Below are 23,325 nucleotides of genomic sequence, written 5' to 3' on the forward strand. Positions count from 1 at the left end.
CTCCGGGAGCGCAGCAGCGTCCCCGGGGCTCGCTCACCTGGGTCCTAGAATCATCCTCCTCCTCCTCTTCGGCCGGCTCCTCCGGCCTGCCGGCTCCAACTGGCCTCTGCCTGCAGCAGCTGGCCACAGGGACAGGGATCCCGCAGAGCTGCCGGGCAGAGGAAAAGTGCCTCCCCACGCCCGCTGCCCCCCCCCCCCGCGGCCTCGCATCCTGCACGCCTCCCCCCTCCCTCCTGCCAGCAACAGGCTGCCCCCTCCCCTGAGCAACAGGCTGCCGAACAGCAGACAAAAGCAGCCTCTCCGCCCCTCCTCCCCCTATACATGCTGGGCTCCCTGGGCAAACAAAGACTCCACCAAAACAAACAAAGTGCTGGCCTCATTGTGTTAGCAAAAAAAGGACCCTCCTCCTAGAACCCTGGGTGGTGTGTGGAAATAAAGCTATTAGCTCAAAGCATGGTGCAGAGCTGTTTGGTATTTGATGAGTTACTCCTTTAGTCCTGAGTTTGTCACAGGGACAGAAATAGATGTGAAATCTTCTGAACAGGGGAACAGACAGCAAAACAAACATTAGAGGGGAGTTAACCTTTCCCTATGCTATCCAAAACTAAAAAAAATGTTTGGCTAGAGTTTCCCCTACAATATGTACCAGTTCCGACTTACATACAAATTCAACTTAAGAACAAACCTACAGTCCCTATCTTGTACGTAACCCGGGGACTGCCTGTAGTAAGATGAAGGCCTAATACATAAGCCAATGCAGCACAGGCTTGGTCTGAAGCCTGAGGCTTAGTTAACAATGGACAAAACATGGCAAACATAAAGCAAAGCTAAGCTGTGAGCAAGAGGTAGGCCCCAGCCCACAGAACTTGGCATAAACAGGGCTGAGAGTGCAAAACACTAATTGGTGCTAGGTACTGACTGCAGAACAATAATTGGTATTGGTTATAAGTGGAAAGCACATGATACCACTAGCTCATTAAAAAAGACCTTGGTACCCACTTCTCACAGATACAGACCCAGGTTCAGGAAAGGGTCTAAAATGACAGCATGATGGATAGAGATGATCTAATCAACCCACGAGGTACAGGGTGATGGGTGGTATCTAAGTAGCATCAGAGGGTGGCAACCTGATATGTCAGCAGTGAGGTGTGACTTGTTTGAACCTGTATATAAAGTGGTGTCTTGGGGGGACAGTCTTTGTATGTCCTAGGGGGCAATGAAAATTTCCCACTGACTGAGTCATTCCATTGTGGCAAGTACATATGCATAGTGGTTCAGTAGTCTACTGACAACTATTACTGTACTTTGGTTAACAATAAACCTGGTCTGGCACCTTCAATCCTTATCCGATTTGTGGTCTTTGGGGCTCTCTTGGGGTCTGCTGTGGAGACTAAGTGCACAAGTCGACATGGCACACATTACTGAGCACACATGCAAACAGCCTTCTGGTTATCATCATCAATGGAGTCAGAGATCTGTGAGGACACCTCGGCAGTAAATCCTGAGCGCCTCCTGAATAACTACAGTGACACTGTGCAATAACTACACATATAATAGTTTGTAGTCTCAGATTGTTTAAAAATACATGATGAATTCTGGTATTTTTCTTGTCGTTTAACTACAGGTCAGAGTTAAGGCTGATTGCCTACCTTAATTGTGCACTTCTAGACCTTTACATTTGAATTTCTTTAACAGACACTGAATTTTCTAATATTGTGAGATTTGTGATAAATTTGGAACAGTTGGTACCAATGTTCCCTCTAATCTTTTCTGGATGTGCACTTAGCACTGTGTGCATCCCAACCAGTAGGCTTGGCAGTTTTCCACCGTCAGTGATTTCCTATCACCTCTCAGACTCTAGTGAATGACAAAAGACTGCTTTATTAGGGCTGCAGGACATTGGCACAATTGCTTTAAATTACAAACAAAAATTGAACCAGCTTCCCTGGGGTAGACCATTACAGAAGTATGAAGATGGGGCACATCAGGTCCAAAGTCTCAGCTAGAGGTAACAATGTATTGGCCTGCAGATCTTCTAGCCATAGTCCAGTCCTTTTCTCTGCCTTAATTAGACCTATCTGCACAGCCCCCTTGTTTGATTATCACTTCTCTTGCTCTTGCCCTCGCCAATAGGTGGCCAAACCTCCTGTATTGTCTTAGAGTCTCTAGGAATTTAATCTTTAATTAAAGATTATGCCATGTAATGAAACCTCCAGGAATAAGTCCAACCAAAATTGGCAACCCTGCTTACCAGAAACAGGCTGCCTGCTGGCCCAGCTCTAAGCCTTTTGGTCCCAACTCCCAGTATGCCTGATTCTTTTCCTCCACAACCAGCTCCTGTTAAAGGAGGACCATAATTGTTTCTTTTGGACTGCTATGAGTTTGACATATTTCTGACAAAACAGTTCTTGGGGCATGAAATGCAAGCTCCACTTAAATCAATAGAAGTTTTGCCATTGCCTTCATTGGAGTCAGAATTTTTCATCAAGTGCTCTGACTTTGAAAGAGATAAAGTTTTATACTCCTGCATCTTGGCAGGAGGTTGGACTAGATGACCTTGGCTCCCTTCTAAAGCTATGGTTCTATAATTATGTAATGAAGAACGTCTCTCATTCAAACCATATCACCAAACACTCTGCAGAGTCATTGTGAACATTTACAAAGCTGAATAATACACATGGCCAAATTTAATCTCATCTGCTCTGTCCATGATGTTTCCAAGGTTCTGTCATTAAGGTATCTAAGGTAAGTGCTGATAGCTTGGTGGGAATAAAATTAAGAAGTGTAAGAAAGGAAGAAAAGTGACATTTGCAGTTGTTTTGAAAGGAGAGGAAGGAGTTGATGAGACACAGAGCTACAGGAAACCTATTCCAGATGGCAGCAGGTGTAGAGGAGAGTATTCTTACAATGTTGTTAAGGTTGCATGAAGGTACTGTACAAAGGAGAGGTCAGTTCCTGACAAGCAGAGGAACAAGAAAGGGAGAGAGGGGCCCATGGTAGGGTTGAAAAATGAAGATGTCAGTTTTGAATTTGATTCTGTAATTAGTGGGGAGTTAGCAAAGTTGTTGGAAAATGAGAGTGGGATGGCCTTGCACAGCATATAGTGGTCACCATTAAAAAGGCAACATCTGCCAAAAATCACGCAAACTATCGGAACTGCTACAGTACTGTCTCCTCCAGGCTAAAATAAGAAATAACTGTGTGGCATCTGCTGGGAAATGTTGGCTTTTTAAAGGCATTCACTTTATGTGGGAATACAGCAACATTCCACACATGGATTAAAAACTGGGACATGAAGATATAGAGAACAATAGTAGAAGTGAGGGGTGATGAATATATTGATGAGGATTGTAGAAGATGCTGCATCCTAACTTTGGTGTACATGGATACTGTGGTGGTAGAGATGGTGATAGGAAAATATATAAACATGGGAGATATGAAAGAAAGCAGAATTCTGACTGAAGCCAATAGAAGATTAAGACAAAATCACAAGTTTACCTGGTCATAGTAAGCAATTAAAGGTATCAAAAGAAGTAAAGTTGAGTGCATCAGTGCAAAAGTGGTGATGAAGGTTTGAGATGGAAGAGAAGTTAACTAAGACCTGGTCTAGAATAGACCCAGAAGGTTGATTTAAGGTGTACAACTCCAGCTATGTAAATAATGTAGTGAGAGTAAACATACCTTAATCTGAGCTTGGTGCTGTCTTCAGAGTGGGAGGTTGATGGGCGCAAACGCTCTCATTGGCTTCCTTTACTCCTCGGGACTGCGAGGAGTACCAGTGCCAACCAGAGGCGCCCTTAGTGTTCGGTTTAGGCCAGAGATCAATCTTCTGGCATTTGATTTAGCTGGTCTAGTAAAGTACCTTAAGCCGACCTTCCTAGTCTAGTATAGACCTGGTATAAGAGAGAAAAGGTAAATAAAAAATAGTACAGAGATGGCACCTAGCCTTTTTGGGGAACTCAGAAGGTGGGCAGAGGGGGGTTTCTCAGGATAGATACTGGTGGCTGTAGTAAGATGGAAGAGAAAAAAAGATATCCTCAGAAAAGTGATGGCCTTAATACACAAATGAGGGCAGTTTCCCTGCTTTGGCCTGAGTGAAACTTGAAAAATACATTCCAAGTTCCTCAGAGACTGATGGTATGTGATAGCTGTGTATTAGAATGCACCTACAACAGTTAATGTTTCTGTTTCTGACATCCAAATCCAGACTGAAGAATTCAAACAGCACATATAAACAACCTTAATTGAAAGGATTCGTTCAAGCATATATACCAGATATAGTTAATCTAATTTGAAATAAATTAGAGAAGACCATGAGATACATAAAGAGGAACATAATTCTTAGTGAAGAATTAGTTAATGAAAATCATAAGCCACTGAGATGCATTCAGCACAATGATTGTTTCCAATATCATACACATAATTGTATGCATGCTTTCTTCAATGTGAAAAGGAAAAATTCTACAACAAGCAAAATACAGTCCCACAGAAGAACTCCTGAGTGTGCACAGAGACTACGCTACTGAAGTGTACCACTGTAGATTTAAATTTAAGAGCAAAACATTCTGCATGTAGAATACACATAGGCACTTCCCCAAATAAGGGATGGTATAAATTACCCAGTGCTTCCAGAAGTGTAAGGGTGGATGTTTACTACTACAGTTCTCTGTGTAGTACAGTGGATTGGCCCTGCATTCTGGTCCCTTTTTGCAGGCTGGTGTAAAGGGCTTGGGACTGTGGTTTTACCTCCTCTCTTCCCTCATTGGAGCATTGTGCACCACTAGGGAACTAAATACAGAGTAGCCCCAAGTCACTCTGAGTTCAGGGACTGAAAATTTGCCTGAATTTCATTTGGGCTAAAGGAATATGAATGAGGATAATCAGGGCCTCAGTGAACTGCAATAATTTCAGTGAACTACAAGCATTTTTACACTGTAAGACTGGCACACGTCCTCTTTTCAAAAGAGTTGAAAAATGCTCTTAATCTGCTATTTTGGCTAATTTTTCCATATCACACAAAGGCAGATATTTCTCTCTCTCTCTCAGGTTTATCTAACTTCTAAATAGGCTTAGCAGAATTCAATTTTTATTGTATAATTTCAAGAGATATTATGATAGATACTTATTTTAAGTATTTTTTATTTTTATTGATTTAAAATTTTCACACTTGTGGGAAATTATGGGGGTGTCAGACAATAATGATATAACGATAATAGATGTTGAGATTCAAAAAGTTAAAGTTTTCTAGTCAGTAAGCCATAATTTGTAAGCATCAAATACCAAAACATACGAAAATGTTTGCAAGCAGCAAACGTTGCCTATCTTGCACATTTCTATTATTTTTTATGGCAGTATTTTCCCTTGGTTTGTGTTTATACAATGAATTGACTTTTACAGACATTGACCGATAAAAATCTCATCCTTATATGCCTTCTCAAATCTGTATCAAACTCAGGACACTTGAACATAGTGCATAATAAATGGTGCTAACTTGGCTAAAACTAGTTAAAATGAATTAATTTAAAGGTGGAATCTGGAGTCTGAATCAGTCAGATATGTAGTGTACAATCTGAGTCCAAAATTAAAATAAATATCAGGAGATCTAAACACGACTACTTATCTAAATAAGAATAAACCTATGCATAAAAATTTGTATTTCCTTATTTGCAAGCTCTTTTGGGCAGGGAATTTTGTCTATGAAGTACCTGACAAACTGTGGGTGTTATATAAATAAATGTACCAATTATACAAAGATAAACCCAGCATTTCATTGCACAAATTACTATGAATTAGAATACTTGACTTTTGCAACTCTGTTTGGAAGTTGCAAACTGCATACGACTGACCCTAATGAGAATTTACCATTGAAGTAAAATCTCTTTAAAAATATTAGTTTTTGCATTTTATTTGATATGTATGTATATGTGATTTGAACAGATCTGTGGTTGTTGTGTGGATGTATGTCTTTTTGGATGTGTGACATGTATGTGTAATATTTGTGTGTGTTGTTTACATGGCACCTTCTTCATTACATAATCCTGATTAATTTCTAGCACTTTCCATCCTTTGTACCAAATGAGTGTCTTGTAGAAAAAACAGTATATGATCATATAACTAAATACCGTATACATGGGCAAGCTTAATTTTTGCATTTACTAGCTTTGAAGTACTCAGTAGCAACCTTAATGTTATTTTAGCATATACTTTTCGGATGTAATATACGTGTGATGTGCAAAGCTGTGTTGTATATGAGTGTGTAATATATATATATATGTGTGTGTGTGTAGTGTTGTCAACTCTTACAATTTTATTTGTGAGTTGTGTTACCATTTGTTTTCCTTGAAGACGGAGAAGCTGGAATTTATGCTTAAATAAAAAAATCTCTAGTTGTGGAGAAAAGTTTGAAAATATGCTCCAAGTGCACACTAAAGACTCAAAACCCAGAAAGCCAATAAAACCATATGAGACATACACACAGGGCTCAAAAACATAAAGCCAATAAAACCGTCTCTCTCTCACACCCACAACACTTTTTCTTAAAAAAATCATATTGAATCAAATCTTATGCTTTTTGAACTCTTGAGGCTGCATGTGAGTGTATATATGTGTATATGTGTGGGTGTGTAGTGTACATGTGGTGTAAACATGCAATGCATGGGATTGTATATGTGGAGTAAGATATATTCCTATATGTAGATCGATGGTGTGTATGTGTCAGGTGTGGATGCATATGGAAATGAGGTGGTGTGGGGTGCACGTGCTGGTGTGGGGAATATCGGCGGTGTGTGTGCATCTCTATCTGTGGGCCGTGTAGCTGTGATGAGGCAGTGAGAGGCGGGGGGCCGGCGGCTCTGGGAGCCCGTGAGGGGAGAAGGGTTTGGCTGCGTGTGCAGGGGGCCGGGCTGGGGCGTGGCTCGCGGAGACCGTTTGTCGCGGCCGGTAGGGCCAGGCGGGGGCGCTGCGGGGCCGCCTCTGGGCCTGGGGCCGGCGGCGGCAGCGAGTCCGCGGCGGAGGATGTGGTGCGGCGCCAGCGGCGAGAGGCGGCCCGGGCGCGCAGGGCTGAGCCCAGGTGAGCGCAGCCGCGAGCTCGGGGCGCGTTACCGGCCGGTGCCCGCCCGAGGGGCGAGCGCAGCAGCCCGGCCTCGGCCCCGCGCCGCCTTGGGAGCCGTTAGCTCGGGGGTGCCAGGCGCGGAGCCGGGGCGGGGCGGCGGCAGGCAGGGGCCGTGGGGCTGCGCTTGCACCCGGCAGCCAGGGCCGCGCTGTGCTCGGCGCTGTGCAAGCGGGGAGCCCCAAGGGACCGGATCAGCCTGGGGGCGCCCAGCCCCACGCTGGTTAGCGAGCCTGGGTGAGTGGCTGGGCAGGGTAGGGTCGGGGTGACTCGAGGGGCGGGTTGGCCGCTGCTTTTCAGCAGTCATGGAGATCAGGACTTTTTTTTTTAAAACTTGGCGTTTGTCCCCCTGTTCTTGCCTTGGAGGGGAAGGGGGATGAGGAATGTTTGAGCAAAAGCAAGTGGGACAAATATCCAGATTTTCCAAAACAAGTTGTGATGTCTATAATCAGCTGGGCAGAGTGGCCACACCAGGTGGTTCTGGTCTGATGAGCTACCTGGAGTCACTACTTACCCAGCATCCCGTTTTCAGTTTAGAAAAATATGGTGACCTTAGTTCTGGGTCCTTCTGCCAGGGCTGGATAGTGTCCATGAGGCTTCCATCTGGGAGGGCTCCTCTTGCTCTAATGTTCTTTTCTTCTTGAGCAGACTAGAGAAGCACTATCAACACCCTCAAATCCCTGCCCCCCAAACAAAACAAAAAAACCCCACCCAACCTAATAGAAACCAGATTGGATATTTTAGCTCAGCTGCTCATGGTAGATGGCTTTGATTTTAAGGGAAATTGTCCTCTGCTTAAATATGAACTATCCAAATAATTTTAAAAATATAAATATTAAAATAAATTATGTTCATTATATTCTTCTTTGTACAGTACTTGTAATGGCTTTTCTGCTAATCTGCCTATGAATCTGTTGCATTTCTAAAACAAATTTATCCATGAACTGTTTGTTCTCCCGCTGAGTGTTCTAAATAAAGAATACCTGGTCTTTACCATGTGTGGATCTCAAAACATAATGGCTGTGTCTAGACTGGCATGATTTTGCGGAAATACTTTTAACGGAAAAGTTTTTCCGTTAAAAGTATTTCCGCAAAAGAGCGTCTAGATTGGCACGGATGCTTTTGCGCAAAAAGTGCTTTTGCGCAAAAGCATCCGTGCCCAGTATAGACACGCTTTTGTGCAAGAAAGCTCCGATGGCCATTTTAGCGCAAAAAATTAAGATGACTGTATACACTGGCCCGCGCAAGAGGGCTTATCCCTGAGCGGGAGCGTCAAAGTGTTTGCGCAAGAAGCACTGAATTCTTACATTAGAATGTCAGTACTCTTGCGCAAATTCTCGTGGCCAGTGTACACAGGCAGCAAGTTTTTGCCAGTCTAGACGCACCCAATGGATATTACTGTATTAAACAATTTAAGCCTCAGTATTCTTGTGGGTTATTATTCCCATTGTGTGGATGGATCTTTAGTTTGTTTCACTATGTTCTGTGTAATCAGCTGGTCAGTTTCTCTGTTTGTTTGTATGAAAGTTAAGGAGAGAGCAATATTTTTCAAAGCAGGAAAAGATGCCATTGTAAAACAACAACAAATTGACAAGAGACTTCATAAACAGCATGCCTGCATCTAGACTGGCAAGTTTTTCCGCAAAAGCAGCTGCTTTTGTGGAAAAACTTGCCAGCTGTCTACACTGACCGCTTGAATTTCCGCAAGAACACTGATGATCTCATGTAAGATTGTCAGTGTTCTTGCAGAAATACTATGCTGCTCCTGTTCGAGCAAAAGCCCTCTTGTGCAAATGCTTTTGCACAAGAGGGCCAGTGTAAACAACATGGTATTGTTTTGCGCAAAAAAGCCCCGATCGCAAAAATGGCCCATAGTTATAGTCCTAACAATCCCAGGAGATTAGAGTTGGATATGAGAATCTTTTATTGAACCAACTTTTGTTGGAGAGAGAGTTGGCTTTTGAGCCACACTGAGCTCCTCTTCAGGTCTTCACACCAAAAGCTTCTCTTTGTCACCAAGAGAAGGGACTGGTGTAAGGTCAGAAATTGCCCTTGAATAATTAATATGCTGGTGTCCCTTTAAACATGAAGTAGCTTCTTCCCCCTTTTTTCTCCTGCAGCCCTAGTTCAGCTGCTCCTTCCTCTCATGTTGTAGATGAAATAAAATATTCGTGGTCAGCCTGCTGTTGAGCCTGATGATGGCCTACCAACTTCCAGCTGTGTTTGCCCCGCCAGTTAGCTCTGTGATACTTGAGTACACCTGTGGGAGTGCATATTGGCAAGCCTAGCTGTCTCCTATGGGAATGCAGTGGTTATGATCTTTCACAGGCCCCAAAATGACATGAAATTTTAGTAGGGCACCACTGTATTTGTTTTTATTGCTTTTGTTCAACCAGAAAGCCTGACAGTTTTGAAATATTATTACAAAATATACAATACAGAACTTATTATGTGTGTGGAAAAGTTTCCAGCACTCTTGGAAAAAATATTTTGGCTCTGCAATTAGAGGCCTACATTTTAAGCACAGTGATGTCAGTAGTTAAAATCCACAAATAAGGCAAGCAAACTTAAACTGCAGTAGAGATGGTAGCTTTTCTTTTTAAAGCCTTGCCTACATTAAAAAGTTTGATAAGTTTAAGACAAATGTCTTTTGATTTAAAGTACTAAAAACAAATGATGATCCTATGGGAGCAAGTGTCAGATTTTTACAGGTTTCTCCTTAGTTTAGTTTATGGGAACATGGTAACTACAGAACTGGAAAAACTATAAAGAGCAAACAAAGGTCAGAAAGGGCAACAGTAGTTAATTTCAGTGGTAAAAACTCCCAACCTTTCAAAGGCTATGTGCAATTTGAAACTTAGTTGGAATAAGGGATATAATAATGTATCCATTTAAACAGTTAACCAAGAAGCATGAATGTATCAGTGGTTACACATCAGCTCCCAGCCCTACTCCTAGGGGGCTGGCTGCCCCCACATGCTGCAGGCTTTGTATTAGAGCCTGAGGTGTGGGGTGGCAGCTGGCTCCCTAGAAGCCAGGTTGGGAGCCAGGTCCTGCTTGCTCTGGTACAGAGGTATTAGCATGGGGTGTCACCTAGCTCTGTGGGAGTGGGGCCAGCAGCTGGGACTTGGCTCCTGCCATGTACTGGCCATCAGCCCTGCTCCTGGGCAGCCAGTTGCAATGTGGAAGCCTGTATGTAACTACACGGTTACCTAATTAACCGCTTTTATCATCTCTAGTTGGAATAGTGATACTTTTCAGTGCATTTGACTCATGGAACTTAAAAATGAGTAAACTTATGCACTTGGGTAAGTCAAATAATAAGTCGTGTTTTTTTTTTTAAAGCACACTGAGGCAAGCAGTTTGTCTAGGGTGCAAATTGCTCTCACAAATAGAAAAAACACATTGTCAAAAAATATAAACATGAGAAAATTAGCACACATGAATTATGTACTAGTGTGTTTTAATGCTAAATCCATCAAATTGACTTTTTCCAGAAAATATTTGTCATTTTTGATAAACTAAGGGGTATCTCAAGTTATCTCATTTTAAGCATAATTCTGGGAATGATTCTCATCTTAGTTCAGTACATATTACATAAAGCTATGTAATTAAATTATATATAAAAAAGTTTCTTACGACTTAAAACTACAGTGTAGAAGTGAGAGAATTTAAAACTTTTAAAGTGAGATTTAAAAAAGAGGTAAAAGGAGTTAAGTAGGGAATAAAATAAGCCAAAACAGTGTAAAGCTACCAAAAATGTGTGGCTGTGGGCTTTAAAAATACATGGTCAAGTTATGATTGTGTCAGCACGAATATACCAAAGTGGGAGACGGTTCAGGTATTTTTTCTCATCATAATTGCGTCTGGAATAATTATAATCAGGCTTCAGAGACCAAGGGAGTGCAGAGCCAGAGAAGGGGCATTTCTTGGTGGAATGAAGGTGCAGCTCATTTCTCTTGCACTGGTATCTTGGCACAAAGGAATAGGACTAGAGGAAGCCCTTATTGCACTTGCTGAACAGGTGCAATGTAAGATGGATCCTTTGGTATCAGGGAAGGCATTATGCTTTTGAAAGGCATAGTGCCTCCATTTGGTGGGGGGCTAGCGTTTCAGCCCCTTTTACGTCGCTCTGCATGGCTCAGCCTAGAAAGAGATGTAACTGAAACCTAAGTGTTCAAATGATTATTAATAATAACAAACTCAATAATTTGCCATAAGCATGTCTTGAAACAAATACAATTTACAGCAAATTAAAAGCTGATTGATAAACAAGAACTTTTAAATATCTAGTCATAGTAGATGAAAGTGACATTTAAATATCTGATGTCCACCAGCAAGATCAAGAAAATCAGTTAACTCTTAAAGTTCCATAGCCTATGCACAACGGAGGTCCCTTTTCAGTGTGCGTTGTGCGTATCTATTCATCCAGCCATTTGCCGGTGATGTCTGAGTGCGTAAATACTGGCTGTTTAATAGTAATCTGAGAACCTGCTTTATGGGCTTGTTTCAAATACTGAACATTTATCTTGATTGGTGTTTGTTGAAAAATTATCTACTTTGATTTGTACCCCATCTTGTGTGACTAGTTTTACTAGGTTTTTAGCACACTGTCCCTTTCTTATTAAAGGAATATGGCATCAGTGCACTGTCCTTTCACTATTTTTTGCATGTGTTTTGATACATTATTATAGTTTGATGTGGAAAAGAACTAATTAGATCACAGTCAAGCTGAATGAAATTTTTCATATGGGATATAGTAGTTCTTTTGTAGTGCATATCCTAAAGAAATACAGATGGAAAACTAAAGTTATTGGAACTTGGATTTCTAGATCAAGTATGTTTTTGTCCTCATCAAAATGAATTTTTACTATGTTAGTATGTTAGCAGACATTTTCACTGATGCAAACAGAAGAATGTCATGTATAACTTACAGTATCTTTAAAATTTCTAGTATGCAATAGCATGGTCTTTTTATTTCTTTCCTTATGATATAAAATAGCATCCATATTCACTGGAATTGCGTATTTCTGAGAGTTTATCTTCATACCCAAAGAGGGCATTCTAACCTTGAAAATTTCCTCAGTTCATCTCAGTCTTTTTCTCTCACACATCTTTGCTTTTGATTCTGACTTGAGTATGAGTTCAGGGGAGAAAATGGCCAAATTTCATGTCTACTAAAAAAAGCTATTGCTAAGTTGTTGTTTTTTCTGCAAAAAGTGAGACACCGAAGCAGATCATAGCTTGCATGTTCATAGCACATCAAGAAGCTAGTAGAGCTTTTAAATATTGAAGAATTCTTTCAATTTTGGAGCTTTTGCAAACCATTAAAAAACGTCTTTTGGGTGTCCCATTTTTGGTTGTGTTCATAGTCCAAGTAACAGTAAAAAAGCTTTCAGTTTCAAGATAATGGCCTTTCTGTTCTACTGGAATTAAAGAAGCCCGTCAATAGACCCGTTTGTTTCATTAATGGAAGAACCCACAGGAAGTCTCTGAGTGAGATATTTTATTAAATCTCATTTGCCCCATTATATCTGAGAATATCTGCAGAATTTTCAGCAACTTTAGGCCATGTGTACAGTACAAACATTTATAACATGGATTGATCTTGTTTGTGTGAACAGGATTGAATCATGATATAGTCATATTAAAGAATCATGGGTATGTATGGGAGATAGGGATGTAGAAGAATAGTTGATTAGTTGTCTATCAGATAAACGTAAGCTTATCGGGTAGTTGAGTTGATTACTCACATTTCTCTCTCTCTCCCCCCTTCCCCTTACTGCCTATATGAGAGGCAGCATGGCAGGAGGAAGCAGGAGCTACTACATTTAGGAGGCAGACAGGCAGACAGCCTGGTTTAGCCCTGGGTCATGCCAAGTTGGGGACCAAACCCTGCTGTGACTCTACAATTTAAAACACAATACGAGCTGGGGGGGGGGGGGGGGGGTGGTGGAGGGCAGCCTGCCTGGCTGGCTCCTACTACCTTTTAAATTGCAGAGCTGCAGCTGTGTTTGGTCCCAGTGCAAGCCGGTACTGAGCTGGCTGCTTTCCCTTATCAGGTAATCAAATAGTCCATAACAGTTCTGTTGACTACTCGATTACTAAAATAACCTAATATTAAAGCAACGAGGAGTCCTGTGGCACCTTATAGACTAACTGAAGTGTAGGAGCATAAGCTTTCGTGGGCAAAGACCCACTTCGTCAGATGCATGTACTAATATTAACATCCCTAATGGGAGACCTGGAGCAGAGGCTAGCCTGTCACATCTGGAGTCATAACTTTACATTTGGTTTATGTTACCAATGAAAATTCGTCTTAAAGTCCTTGATTAACTTTTTTTCCACAATACGGAATCCAATACAATCTGATGTGACCAGCAGACTCTGCTTATAGGAGACACATAACTTGAATAAGAAAGCAGTTACTGTTGTTTGTACCGCACTTCCAAGTATTTTTGGGAATCCAAAGAAGTCTTAGGAAGAAATTTTTCTCTAGTCTTTAAGATAAACTATTACAAAACAATTTTATAAAGACCAAACCTAAAAGGTCCTAAGCCCTAGCCTTTTTTGAGAGGCAGCCTTTTTTAGTGGCCATATCAGGGATTTGGAATTTGGCACTCCTGGTTTAGTTTCTTTTTCTACCACAAGCATGCTCTGTGATCTTGGGCAAGTCACTTAACCTCTGTGTATGTCTGTTTACCAGCCTGCAAAGTACTGTCATGCATCACAGAACTGATGAGGTTTAATGTCATTAATGTACGTTACACTCCTTGCATGAAAAGGATAATAGAAGCAAAAATTATTGTTTTTAACAATAACTGTCAAGAGTGTTATGCCTAAAGCCAACATGAATGACTGGGAGAACACTAATACCTATTTAGGCTTCTGTGTTAGGCATAGTGCCAGCATTCATCCATTTGTTATGCAGCTGTTGCATCCAGACCCTGTTTCTCCCTCTCCCCCAGTACTCTGCATAAGATCATTTCTACTTTTCAGGTAAATGTATCAAATTCAGACTGGTGTAAATAGCAGATCAGAGAATTGCATCCATTTGCATCAATTCTGAATTTGTCCCAGACCATTTATAGCTTATCTTAGAAAAGAGTACAGAAGAGACTTAAAAAGTCTTTGCAGCTCTTTGCACCCAGGATTCGGAGGGTATCTGTTCATTTCTGAATGACCCTTCCCATCTCCTTCATGGATGTCTATGAAATTCACTGTGAACCTCCTCATCCAAAATATCAGAACATCTACTATTTTTAAAGCCCAATTTATTTTATATCATCTGGAGCAACGAGAAGGGGGTCACAGGCAAATAGGAGGCAGCAGCTAATATTGGGAGTGCCTCTAGGAAAAGAATGAGAGGGACTCCTGGTTACTACTTCACTAAAGGCCCTGCAAATCATAGGGACAGCTGTCAGCACATGAACGCGAAAGACAGGAGACAGGACAAATATAAAATCACATACAATATTTGTATTTACAGGTCTTTGAACTTGAAGTAATTTAAACAAACAACAGAACAATATTAAAATTATCGTCCACCAAACCCTCTTTTGGTATACATATTGGCAAGACTCCTTTCAATATTTTTTACTCTCAGTATGGCTAGTCATTTTTATATATTCATTAAAATGCCTGCAAAATGTACCAAGTTATGATGCATCTTTTGTGCTTATGTTTTGCATGATAATCACACACACACAAAAAGTTAGTCTGATTCATGTTTTCTCCACTTTACTTTCTAAATCTAAATTTCACTAAAAACATTGTTTCATTACGTATTCTTCATTGGTGGCCAGGACTTTGCATCATGCAATAAACTGTCTCAGAAAGATCAAGTACTGTATTCATCTCTTCCAGGATACGTTTAAATCATATGTTTAAAAATGGAAATATAGAGGAGTGAAAGACAGCAAATTCTATGCTCTTTTCATTAAAGTAACCATAGGAATACTTAGGTGACACACAAATAGAATGTGACAGTCATCAGCTAACAAACCTCTAACAAAATTCTTTACTTTTGTTTAAGCTCCAGAGGTATAATCTTACTTAATAAATGGGAACCTGTATTTTTGGCTAACATATGGAAGGGCAGAGGGATTGTCAAAGCAAATTGTGGAAGATAATTGGCTTGAAGTCTTTGATTTCCAAGACTTGAATGGTAATGACTAGTGGGTTTCAAAATAGGTCTTATAAACTGTCACAAGTGTAATGCTCTCAAAAGGAATGAATGGAACTAGTGTGCTTTTACAGTTGAATGTGGATAATGACAGGGGCCATTGAGGAGATTCAGCCCCATGTATTTTGGGGGAAGTGAGTAATTAGTTCCTGAGAACTAGTTAGGACCCCGGAGGAACAGCTGGGTCACAGAATGTGAAGGTAAATGACCAAGGAATTGGAAAACCATAATGGAAAAGGGGGTATGACTGGAGCAGATGACTGAAAGATGTTGGAGCTGACAGACCTGGATTAGCCTTGAGGGAGTGAAACTGACCTAGAATTAGTGTGTGGGAGAATGAAAGAAAAGTTCTCCAAATATGTGTCAGCGAGAATCCTCCTGTAGCTCCATATCTGCTCCATGTTCAAGCTTGGATATTTTTTGAGCAGCAGTATCCATCAGTGCTGTGGGAAGTTTTGAGTCCATTGTGAGGAGTGATGGTCAGTGCTAGCTGCTTCAGATGCTCTGCATTCTGCTTTTCCTTCTCCAGAGAAGGAGCCAGTGTCTGTCTGGCCTCCCTTGGCCTGCTTGCCCTGGTAAGTGGGCTTTTTAGCTCCTGATCATGCTGAATCTATATAGCTTAATCAACTCTATTTAATATTGTGCACCATTATGTGATACTGACAAGTCTGACCCTGGCAGATGTATATACAGAGTTCTACTTTTGAGTGACTTCCATTTTTTTCTGAAAGGATTTGGATGGTATTGTTCATTTATCTGAAGACTCTCTACCATGGAGTGCTGCCGGGTTTTGTTTTGCCCCTTTTCTAGCTCAGTTTCTGTAAGACTACGAGGGAAGATAAGATGATTTGGTTGTAGTGTATGTAGTTGGATTAATGATGATACTCTTTTCTATGCTGTAAAGGTTTTTATACTCATCATCACCATAGTATCAGTATCTGAGTTCTTTTCAGTAGTGCATTAAACAGTGTGACTTCACATCTGTTATTTATTCTCTTATCCTCTCCCCAGAGAAATGTGTGCAATATTGAGTCCTGTTTTGGAGGGTGTCTTTTAAATAAATAAATAAAGGTGTGTATTTGTTAGAGAAGCTAAAGTGTGCTTTGCCTTTTGGAGAGGAAAGTGGTGAGGGTTGTGATTAGGGATGTAAAATCCCAGTTAAAAAGTTAACTGGTTAAATGAAATGTTGAACTGGTTAACTGTGATTCCATCGAGGGGGCTCCTCCAGCTCAGCAGGGCCTGCTTCAGCCAGACCAACTAAGCCCGATGCATTGCCCTCCACCTGCAGCACAGTGCAGTTGGCCCGACTGGACTGAAGTGCCCCCAGCATGGCACAGTTGGCTTGGCCGGGCTGGTGCAGTCCCCTGTTTGCATAGTGCCACTGCAGCCTGGCCAGGCCTGCCGCTCATTAACCAGTTACCCCAGTTAGCTTGCTGGTAAGGCGCATGATTACTAGGTAACCAGTTAATTGGTTAAACCTTTATGTCCATAGTTGTGATGGTTCTTGGTTCTCTTCATGTTCTTGGACCACTACCCCAAGAAAGCTCTGTCTCGTATGCAGAAAAGCCTTTCTCTTTGTTGATAATTCCATTGTGCCCTAGGAGTAGAACTGAAGGCCATAGTTTTTGTCCCAGAACTTTAGATGATCTTTTAGATATCCTGGGCTCAGGCCAGAACAATCTGAAGATAAGGGCTCGGTTCTTTGTGTGTTCACATCAGAGGAAATAATGTGGTTACTCCGTCTACCCAGAGCCTAGATGGCATTGGGATTTGTAAAAGAGTTAGATGATGAAACTTTACAGCATGACCTGCAGAGAATACATTTCATGTCAGAGAGAAGGGAAGAGAATTTATACTGAGATTTTAAAATATTGAATTGCATAGTTAGGATCGAACTGACACCCTTGGCAATATAGGACCTGCCATATTTTATTTTTGTTATCTCTGATCACGATTGAGTTTTGTTAAGAGAAAATAACTTGCTATTTCAGTAAATTCAGTTCTGGTTTCTGACTGACTGCGTGCCAGAAACTTAATTTTGAACTCAGTCTCTTGGTAAAATTAAAAATTCAAATCTCTAGGCAGGAGTACTCAAACTGTGTTTGCCTTTGAAAGTGGCTGCTGTCAGTGTGCTGTCACACTTTCCTTTATCCTTGTGATGTTTTATATTAGAGCCTGCTGCAGGTGATCTGTCTGAGCCTAAGTGGGGGGAAATCCTCTGTTTCACATAGCCTATAGAAAGATGTGGTCCATTAAATAGTTCACAGAAAGTAAGTTGTAATGCTGTTATAATTGCATGTGCACTAGGTGGAACCTTCTGTTATAACATATTATTGTAGTCTCCCTTAGTATTATTAAATACTCAACCCACCTTTTTTCTGTTGTTTTGTAAACATTGTGGAATATGATTTTAAACATGTTTGAAAACTCTATATTAAATTGAATAAATCAAAGACTTTCTCTAAACTCTTTCCTTGTATGGTCTTTTGCTGTTGTACCTTAATTGGCATTAAGGTTACAGCTGTTGTCCCCAACCAGTCCATTGCGATTGATTGTTGATTGTGGAGGCTCTGACAGTTGATCTCTGTCTCAGTCCCTCATCTCCCTCCTCCCATCTTTGTTTTCCAGTAGCAGATGTTGCTTTAACAAAGCCTTAGCTAAACTCAGGCCACATCTTCACTTGCTACACTGGTGATCAGTCTTCTGGCATTAGATTTAGCAGGTCTAGTTAAGACCTGCTAAATCAAATGCTGAGGGCGCCTCTGGTCAGCGCCAGTACTCCTGGTGTGGGACTGGGATGGTTATTACATGGACAGCTATGTATATGTGTTTATACCGTGGGACCGTCTGTGGGACCATCATCACCAGCGTTTTTATCAGCATATCAAAGCAAAATAAGCTATACTGGCCAACTTCACACTTGCCTGTCTTCCACTCTTAGCCCACTTCCTTCCCTTTCTTCAACATAATCTCTGCTTTCCTTCCAGTCCCAGCAGTCCTCTTCCCCTGCTTTTCATCATCTCCTTCCTCTTCCCTAGGAGCTTAGTTCCCCATCTCTACAATCTGTCTTCCCTTCATGGACTCTACTGTCTATCTAACTTCCACCCACCCTTTGGTTCAAAGCTTCAGCAGAACCTGTTTCCTTGTGGAATTGACTTTGGCTTCTTTAAAATGCGGTGCATGTTGGGGTTTCTTTTTCCTGCATTGGGTGGGTAGGCACAATGTACTCTGAACCTCCCTCTGCATGACAAACCTAGAGACCCTCCCTTTTCCTTTCATGGAGCCTCAGGAGAGAACAGTACTGGGATTGTAGTGATCATGAAGGGGTGTCATAGCTGTTCACATTTCTCCGGCAGGGAACAGGGCCATTGCAATGACCATGAAGAGTGAGTGAGGGCGTGGCTAGCCAGGTCTCATCTGAATTCCTTTGAACACTACAGTACACACAGATCTCATAAACAACGATGTCATTTGTTAGAAGTGCCTCCTTCTCTTGCCCCATTACCTTTGGGGTACTGCTGCCTCTTCATCCGTGCTATTGGCTGCTTTGTCTCTTGCTGCCTCTCACCCATTTATCCCTCAGTTTTGCTACTCCTCTCCTCCCCCTTTCTCTTGGGACCCCTCTAATTTTCATCCTTCCCGCTGCTGCTGCCTCCACCCCTTACCTTTCACCCTTTTGCTGTTGTTTCCTCACATTTTTTGCGGTCTTCAGCATCAAATCGTAGCCTCCTCCTGCTACTATCCCTGGATGCTGTCTACTTCCCTTCCTGAATACCCTGTGATCTTGTTCAGGAAGACTGCTGGTGCTTGAGGGGCTAAGTTGGGATCTGCTGAGAGAGTTGGTCTAGCTGCTGTGGCAAGTGGTGGATCTGGTCAGCAAGAAGGTATTACTCTGAGTATGGCCCTCACAGCCTAAGGTGGGGAGAGGCGGCTGCTTACGCGGATTGCCCCTGTGCATTCAGCAGGGACTTTCAGGAAGGTGGGGCAGGTGGGGGGAATTATAACAAGTCAGCTAACTAGCTGCCACAGAGAGTTGGGGCTGGTGCCCGTTAGCCCCAGTTCAGGAATGCCCTTAAGCATGTGCCTAACTTCAAGCATATGAGTAGTTCCATTGACTTTAGTAAGACATCAAAGCATGTTTAAATGATTTGCTCAACAGGGTGGACGTAATCAGATAAAATTGAGCATATGCTTAAGTGCTATGCTGATTCAAAGCTTAATTCTGAATAACAGGTGTGAAAACCAATATTACAATACATGAATATTACATTTTGGACATTTTAAATTTAAATATGCTTTTATATGGACTCTTTGGCTTTTTTTTAAGTCTTAAGATATTTCTTTCTTTCATAGGTAGCTGCAGAATGAGTTTTATATACCATGCAATTCTTTTACATAAAACACTACTGACCTTGCATACTTTTATAAAAAGATAGAGCTAGACATATTGGAATGGATAATTATAGACTAATGTGATGTCTTGACCCAGTGCTTTAAAGAGGGTCATTGCCATATTTCTCTCTATGGAGTTAAATGGATTAGACATGTCTATAATATTTTTGTTGTTTTCCACATTGTGGAATGATGTCAATAAAAATGCATTTGTTTGAACATTAATGCAACTAAAGAAATCCACTCTAACATTTAAAATGCATTACAGTGCTAAGACTGGTAGTCTTATTCTTCTTTGTAAAACAAGTATTTGATGATTTCAGTGAAATGATGACATGTTGGAAATGTTAGCAGTGAAAAACTAAACTCCGTACATGATCTTAGAAACCACAGGTGTCTTTGTGAGGAAAAAAAAATCTTAGATAGAAATTAAAATAATTAGCTAATCACTTCGTTTTTCTCAAAGTTCCGCATACCTACAAAATGGAAGTGAAGCAAAAGTAAACAAGATGTATACAAGACTGTAGTTAATAAGAATTAAAACTGAGAAGATATTTGACCTTGAATTTTAAGAATTTTTCAAAATCTGTACACAGCACTTTCACTGAAAGCAATACCAGTATCTATTAACTGTTCAAGTATTAAAATACTTTGTTCTACCATTAGAAGCAATATTGTCATTTATATTTAATTTTTTTGCAATGCGGCAAACAGATGTGCCTATAAAATATAAAAAAGCGCTTACTAAATTATAAATCTTATAGAAAACATTAAAAGGATGCAATTCTATTTTTGCTTTGGATTGATGGAGTTTGATTTATGTTTGGCTTTCTTATTAATGTACATCAATAAACTTCTTGTTTCTATTCTCATTTGTTGTAAATAAATATTTCCTAGACCAGAAAGATGAAATTTTGTCATCACATGTATATTTTATTAAGGAAACAGTAAAAAAGTATTTAAAAAAAGCTAAGCTTCAGATATTATTGTGAATGGGTTTTTGACAGTGGCACCAAACACCTCCCTTCTCCAAATCAGTCCCCAAAATGTTACTTTGGTAACAAATAACCAGATTAAGTTAAAATGGTAAAGTGTATTGTGATAGTCAATTTCTGTTAAAACTCTATTAACCAATAATGTTTGTGCTCAACTGAAAACATTTATAAACATTGCATGGTGTATAATTAGCCACTGCAGAGTTTGTGTATTGGTAATGCTTTGGGATTATATAAGATGTTGGACATTGTATTAATTTAAGATATTTTTATTTCATCTACATACTATTAGAAGATTTACCCAGTGTTTCTTGGGTTCTTAACTATATTAATTTTTGTTTTTCTTCATTTGAATCAATGCTCTGGGATGGGCCTGGGGATGTGGGGTTCAGTATGCAGGCTGCTCCGTGAAGAGAACTATCCCAGCCTGGGTTCTTAACTCAATTTTTGTTTTATTCTCTCAAATATATAATAGATAAGTTGCAAGCTTTTGCCAGCAGATGGCTCCTTACTTCATAAAAAGGATTTCTGTTGCTTGGGTCCTTAATTTAATGTTTGTTTTTCTTGATTTAAATGATTGCTTAGGGGTGGGGCTTGGGCTTGGGCTGTACTTCTGAAACTGGGCATCTGCGGTTCTTTGGTTCAGCAATATTCATGGTCCTGCTGGACCATGGATGTTGCCGGACCAGAGAGTCCCGGATTTTAGAGTTTCAACCTGTAGAAGACTTGGGCTTTTGGTCAAACAACTAAACTTCCAGTCATTTGTGACTGAAAATGAGGAGTTGAAAATTCTGATCCCACTTTAGTCAATATCAGAACTTCCATTTGCTGTATGCTCTACAGGGAGCAGGGTGTCTAAAGTTGTTCATTGAACTAGACAGACAAACCAAAGGAATAAATGTATAGCTTTTTTGCATGCTATTAAGCACAGGATAGCATGTTTTACCTTTGTTACCTCAAATAATGCATGTTTTTTTGCATTCTGGTGTCCATCTTATTGATACAATTGAGGCTCAAGTGATGTTGGCTTTTAGATTTCAGCTTCTTTCTTTCCACCATTCTCATCTTCAGATTTTGCATTTTTTTGGCCCGGAGTAGGAATCCTTGGGAAGGAATCCGTGATTATCAGATCAAGTTTCTTGTTGAATATCTTCTTTAATAAATACAGGCCTCAGGATTTACATGATATGGTCTTGAACCTCTTTACTCAATACCTAATACTGTACTACAAAGATAAAGCCTTCTGACAGCGAAAAAAATACCCGTGCTTCCACAAATTACGCTCACACTCCCTAAAATGTAAAGGACTAGGATAGTTGTGTAGTGTTTGTACTTTATTTGAATTTAACAATGTCAGTCAACTTTTTATTTAATCTTTAAAAGTATAATTTACTGTATATGTTTCTTTTTATATTGCTCATTTCCCTTCCTTCCTTGTTTCACTTCACTTTCTTTTTTATTCTCCTGTAAAACATCATGGTATAACTCTTCAAATTTTCTTCAGTGGATCTGGCAATTCTAGAAGATGCTAGGAGTCAGAGGATTGTGCTAAATTGTCATTAATGTGTCAATTAGCAATATTTGAAGCTTGCTTTATATTATTTTAACTTAAATTAAACATTTAAACTGATACATGTCTGCATTTGGGGTTTTGTACTGGTTTAATTAGATTGGTTTTAAATTGTTTTAAGTTAAACCAGTGAAACTTTTTTGTATAGAATTTGAATGGTGAATTCTTTTTTACTTTGATGACTCTGTTAACCTAAAATAGCTTCTCATTTTTAAAATAATAGCTTCTCATTTTTAAAATATCCTTAAACTAAAATAGCTTCTCATTTTTAAAATAACAGAGTCATCAAAGTAAAAAATGAAGCAAAGAGAAAATGAAGCAAAACTATTAGGTAGATTCTATACTTCATTCATTTTAGTATTAGATTATTTTATGTGCATCAGTTCATTGTGGAAACTACTGATTTGAGAGCAGAATTCTTTTGTTTTGCCTTCTTTGATTTGTGTCTGTCTGTATCTCAGATGGTTTTAGAGTTCAACTCTGTGTGCCACTGAATTGTGGGGGTCTCTTTTTAATGATATATATGGCAGTAATAATCTACATGAACATGACACAATATGATAGTTGAGCACAGTGTGGAGAACCATCTTTCTCCCAAAATTAACGTTTGTTACTTGATTATTCTTATGGAAAGTACTTAAGTTGATATTTTTGGTACATAAAATATTGTCTATTTTTTTTAAATAAGTAAAGTTAGGCTTCATTTTTTTTCCACTTTAGAATAATGTTTTTATAATATCTGCTTGAATTTATAGGGAGGAAATTACAAAAATAGTTGCCCAAGTTACACTGGTAAAATATGCATCTGAACAGGTAGCTAAGTGGGTGCAAAAGGTGCATGTAAAATGCAAATTTGCTGGGCAAATAGTCAGATTTATGTTCTTTTGTAAATGTGAGTTCAGTGCTGTACAAGAAACGCAAATGTGTATTCTGAGCATATAATTGCTTGTTTGTACATATGTTTGCAAATCAGCTCAGATCAGAGCGTGATGCCAGTCCAACATAATGATAACAGAACACTCTTTTCCCATTAAGATAGCCACTCTACAGTATTGTCAGACTGTATTAGAATCAT

General features: G+C 40.1%; 1 protein-coding gene across 7 annotated transcripts in view; it reads left to right on the top strand.

The window, feature by feature from the left end:
* The first annotated feature begins 6,929 nt into the window (after positions 1-6,929).
* Positions 6,930-23,325, top strand: part of DISC1 (DISC1 scaffold protein) — a 275,931-nt gene continuing 259,535 nt past the window's right edge. For 6 of the 7 annotated variants that reach the window (XR_012902799.1, XR_012902798.1, XM_075924740.1 and 3 more), the window contains exon 1: positions 6,930-7,069. Coding sequence is in view for 4 of the 7 variants with exons in the window: in XM_075924740.1 (XP_075780855.1) it covers positions 7,015-7,069 (55 nt within the window). In the remaining 3 variants the exon portion in view is untranslated. Of the gene's footprint in view, positions 7,070-7,125; positions 7,346-23,325 lie in introns of those variants that run through there. The other variant, XM_075924742.1, reaches the window with a different exon arrangement.

The sequence above is a fragment of the Pelodiscus sinensis genome, chromosome 3 (assembly GCF_049634645.1).
Source record: "Pelodiscus sinensis isolate JC-2024 chromosome 3, ASM4963464v1, whole genome shotgun sequence".
Taxonomy (NCBI): domain Eukaryota; kingdom Metazoa; phylum Chordata; order Testudines; family Trionychidae; genus Pelodiscus; species Pelodiscus sinensis.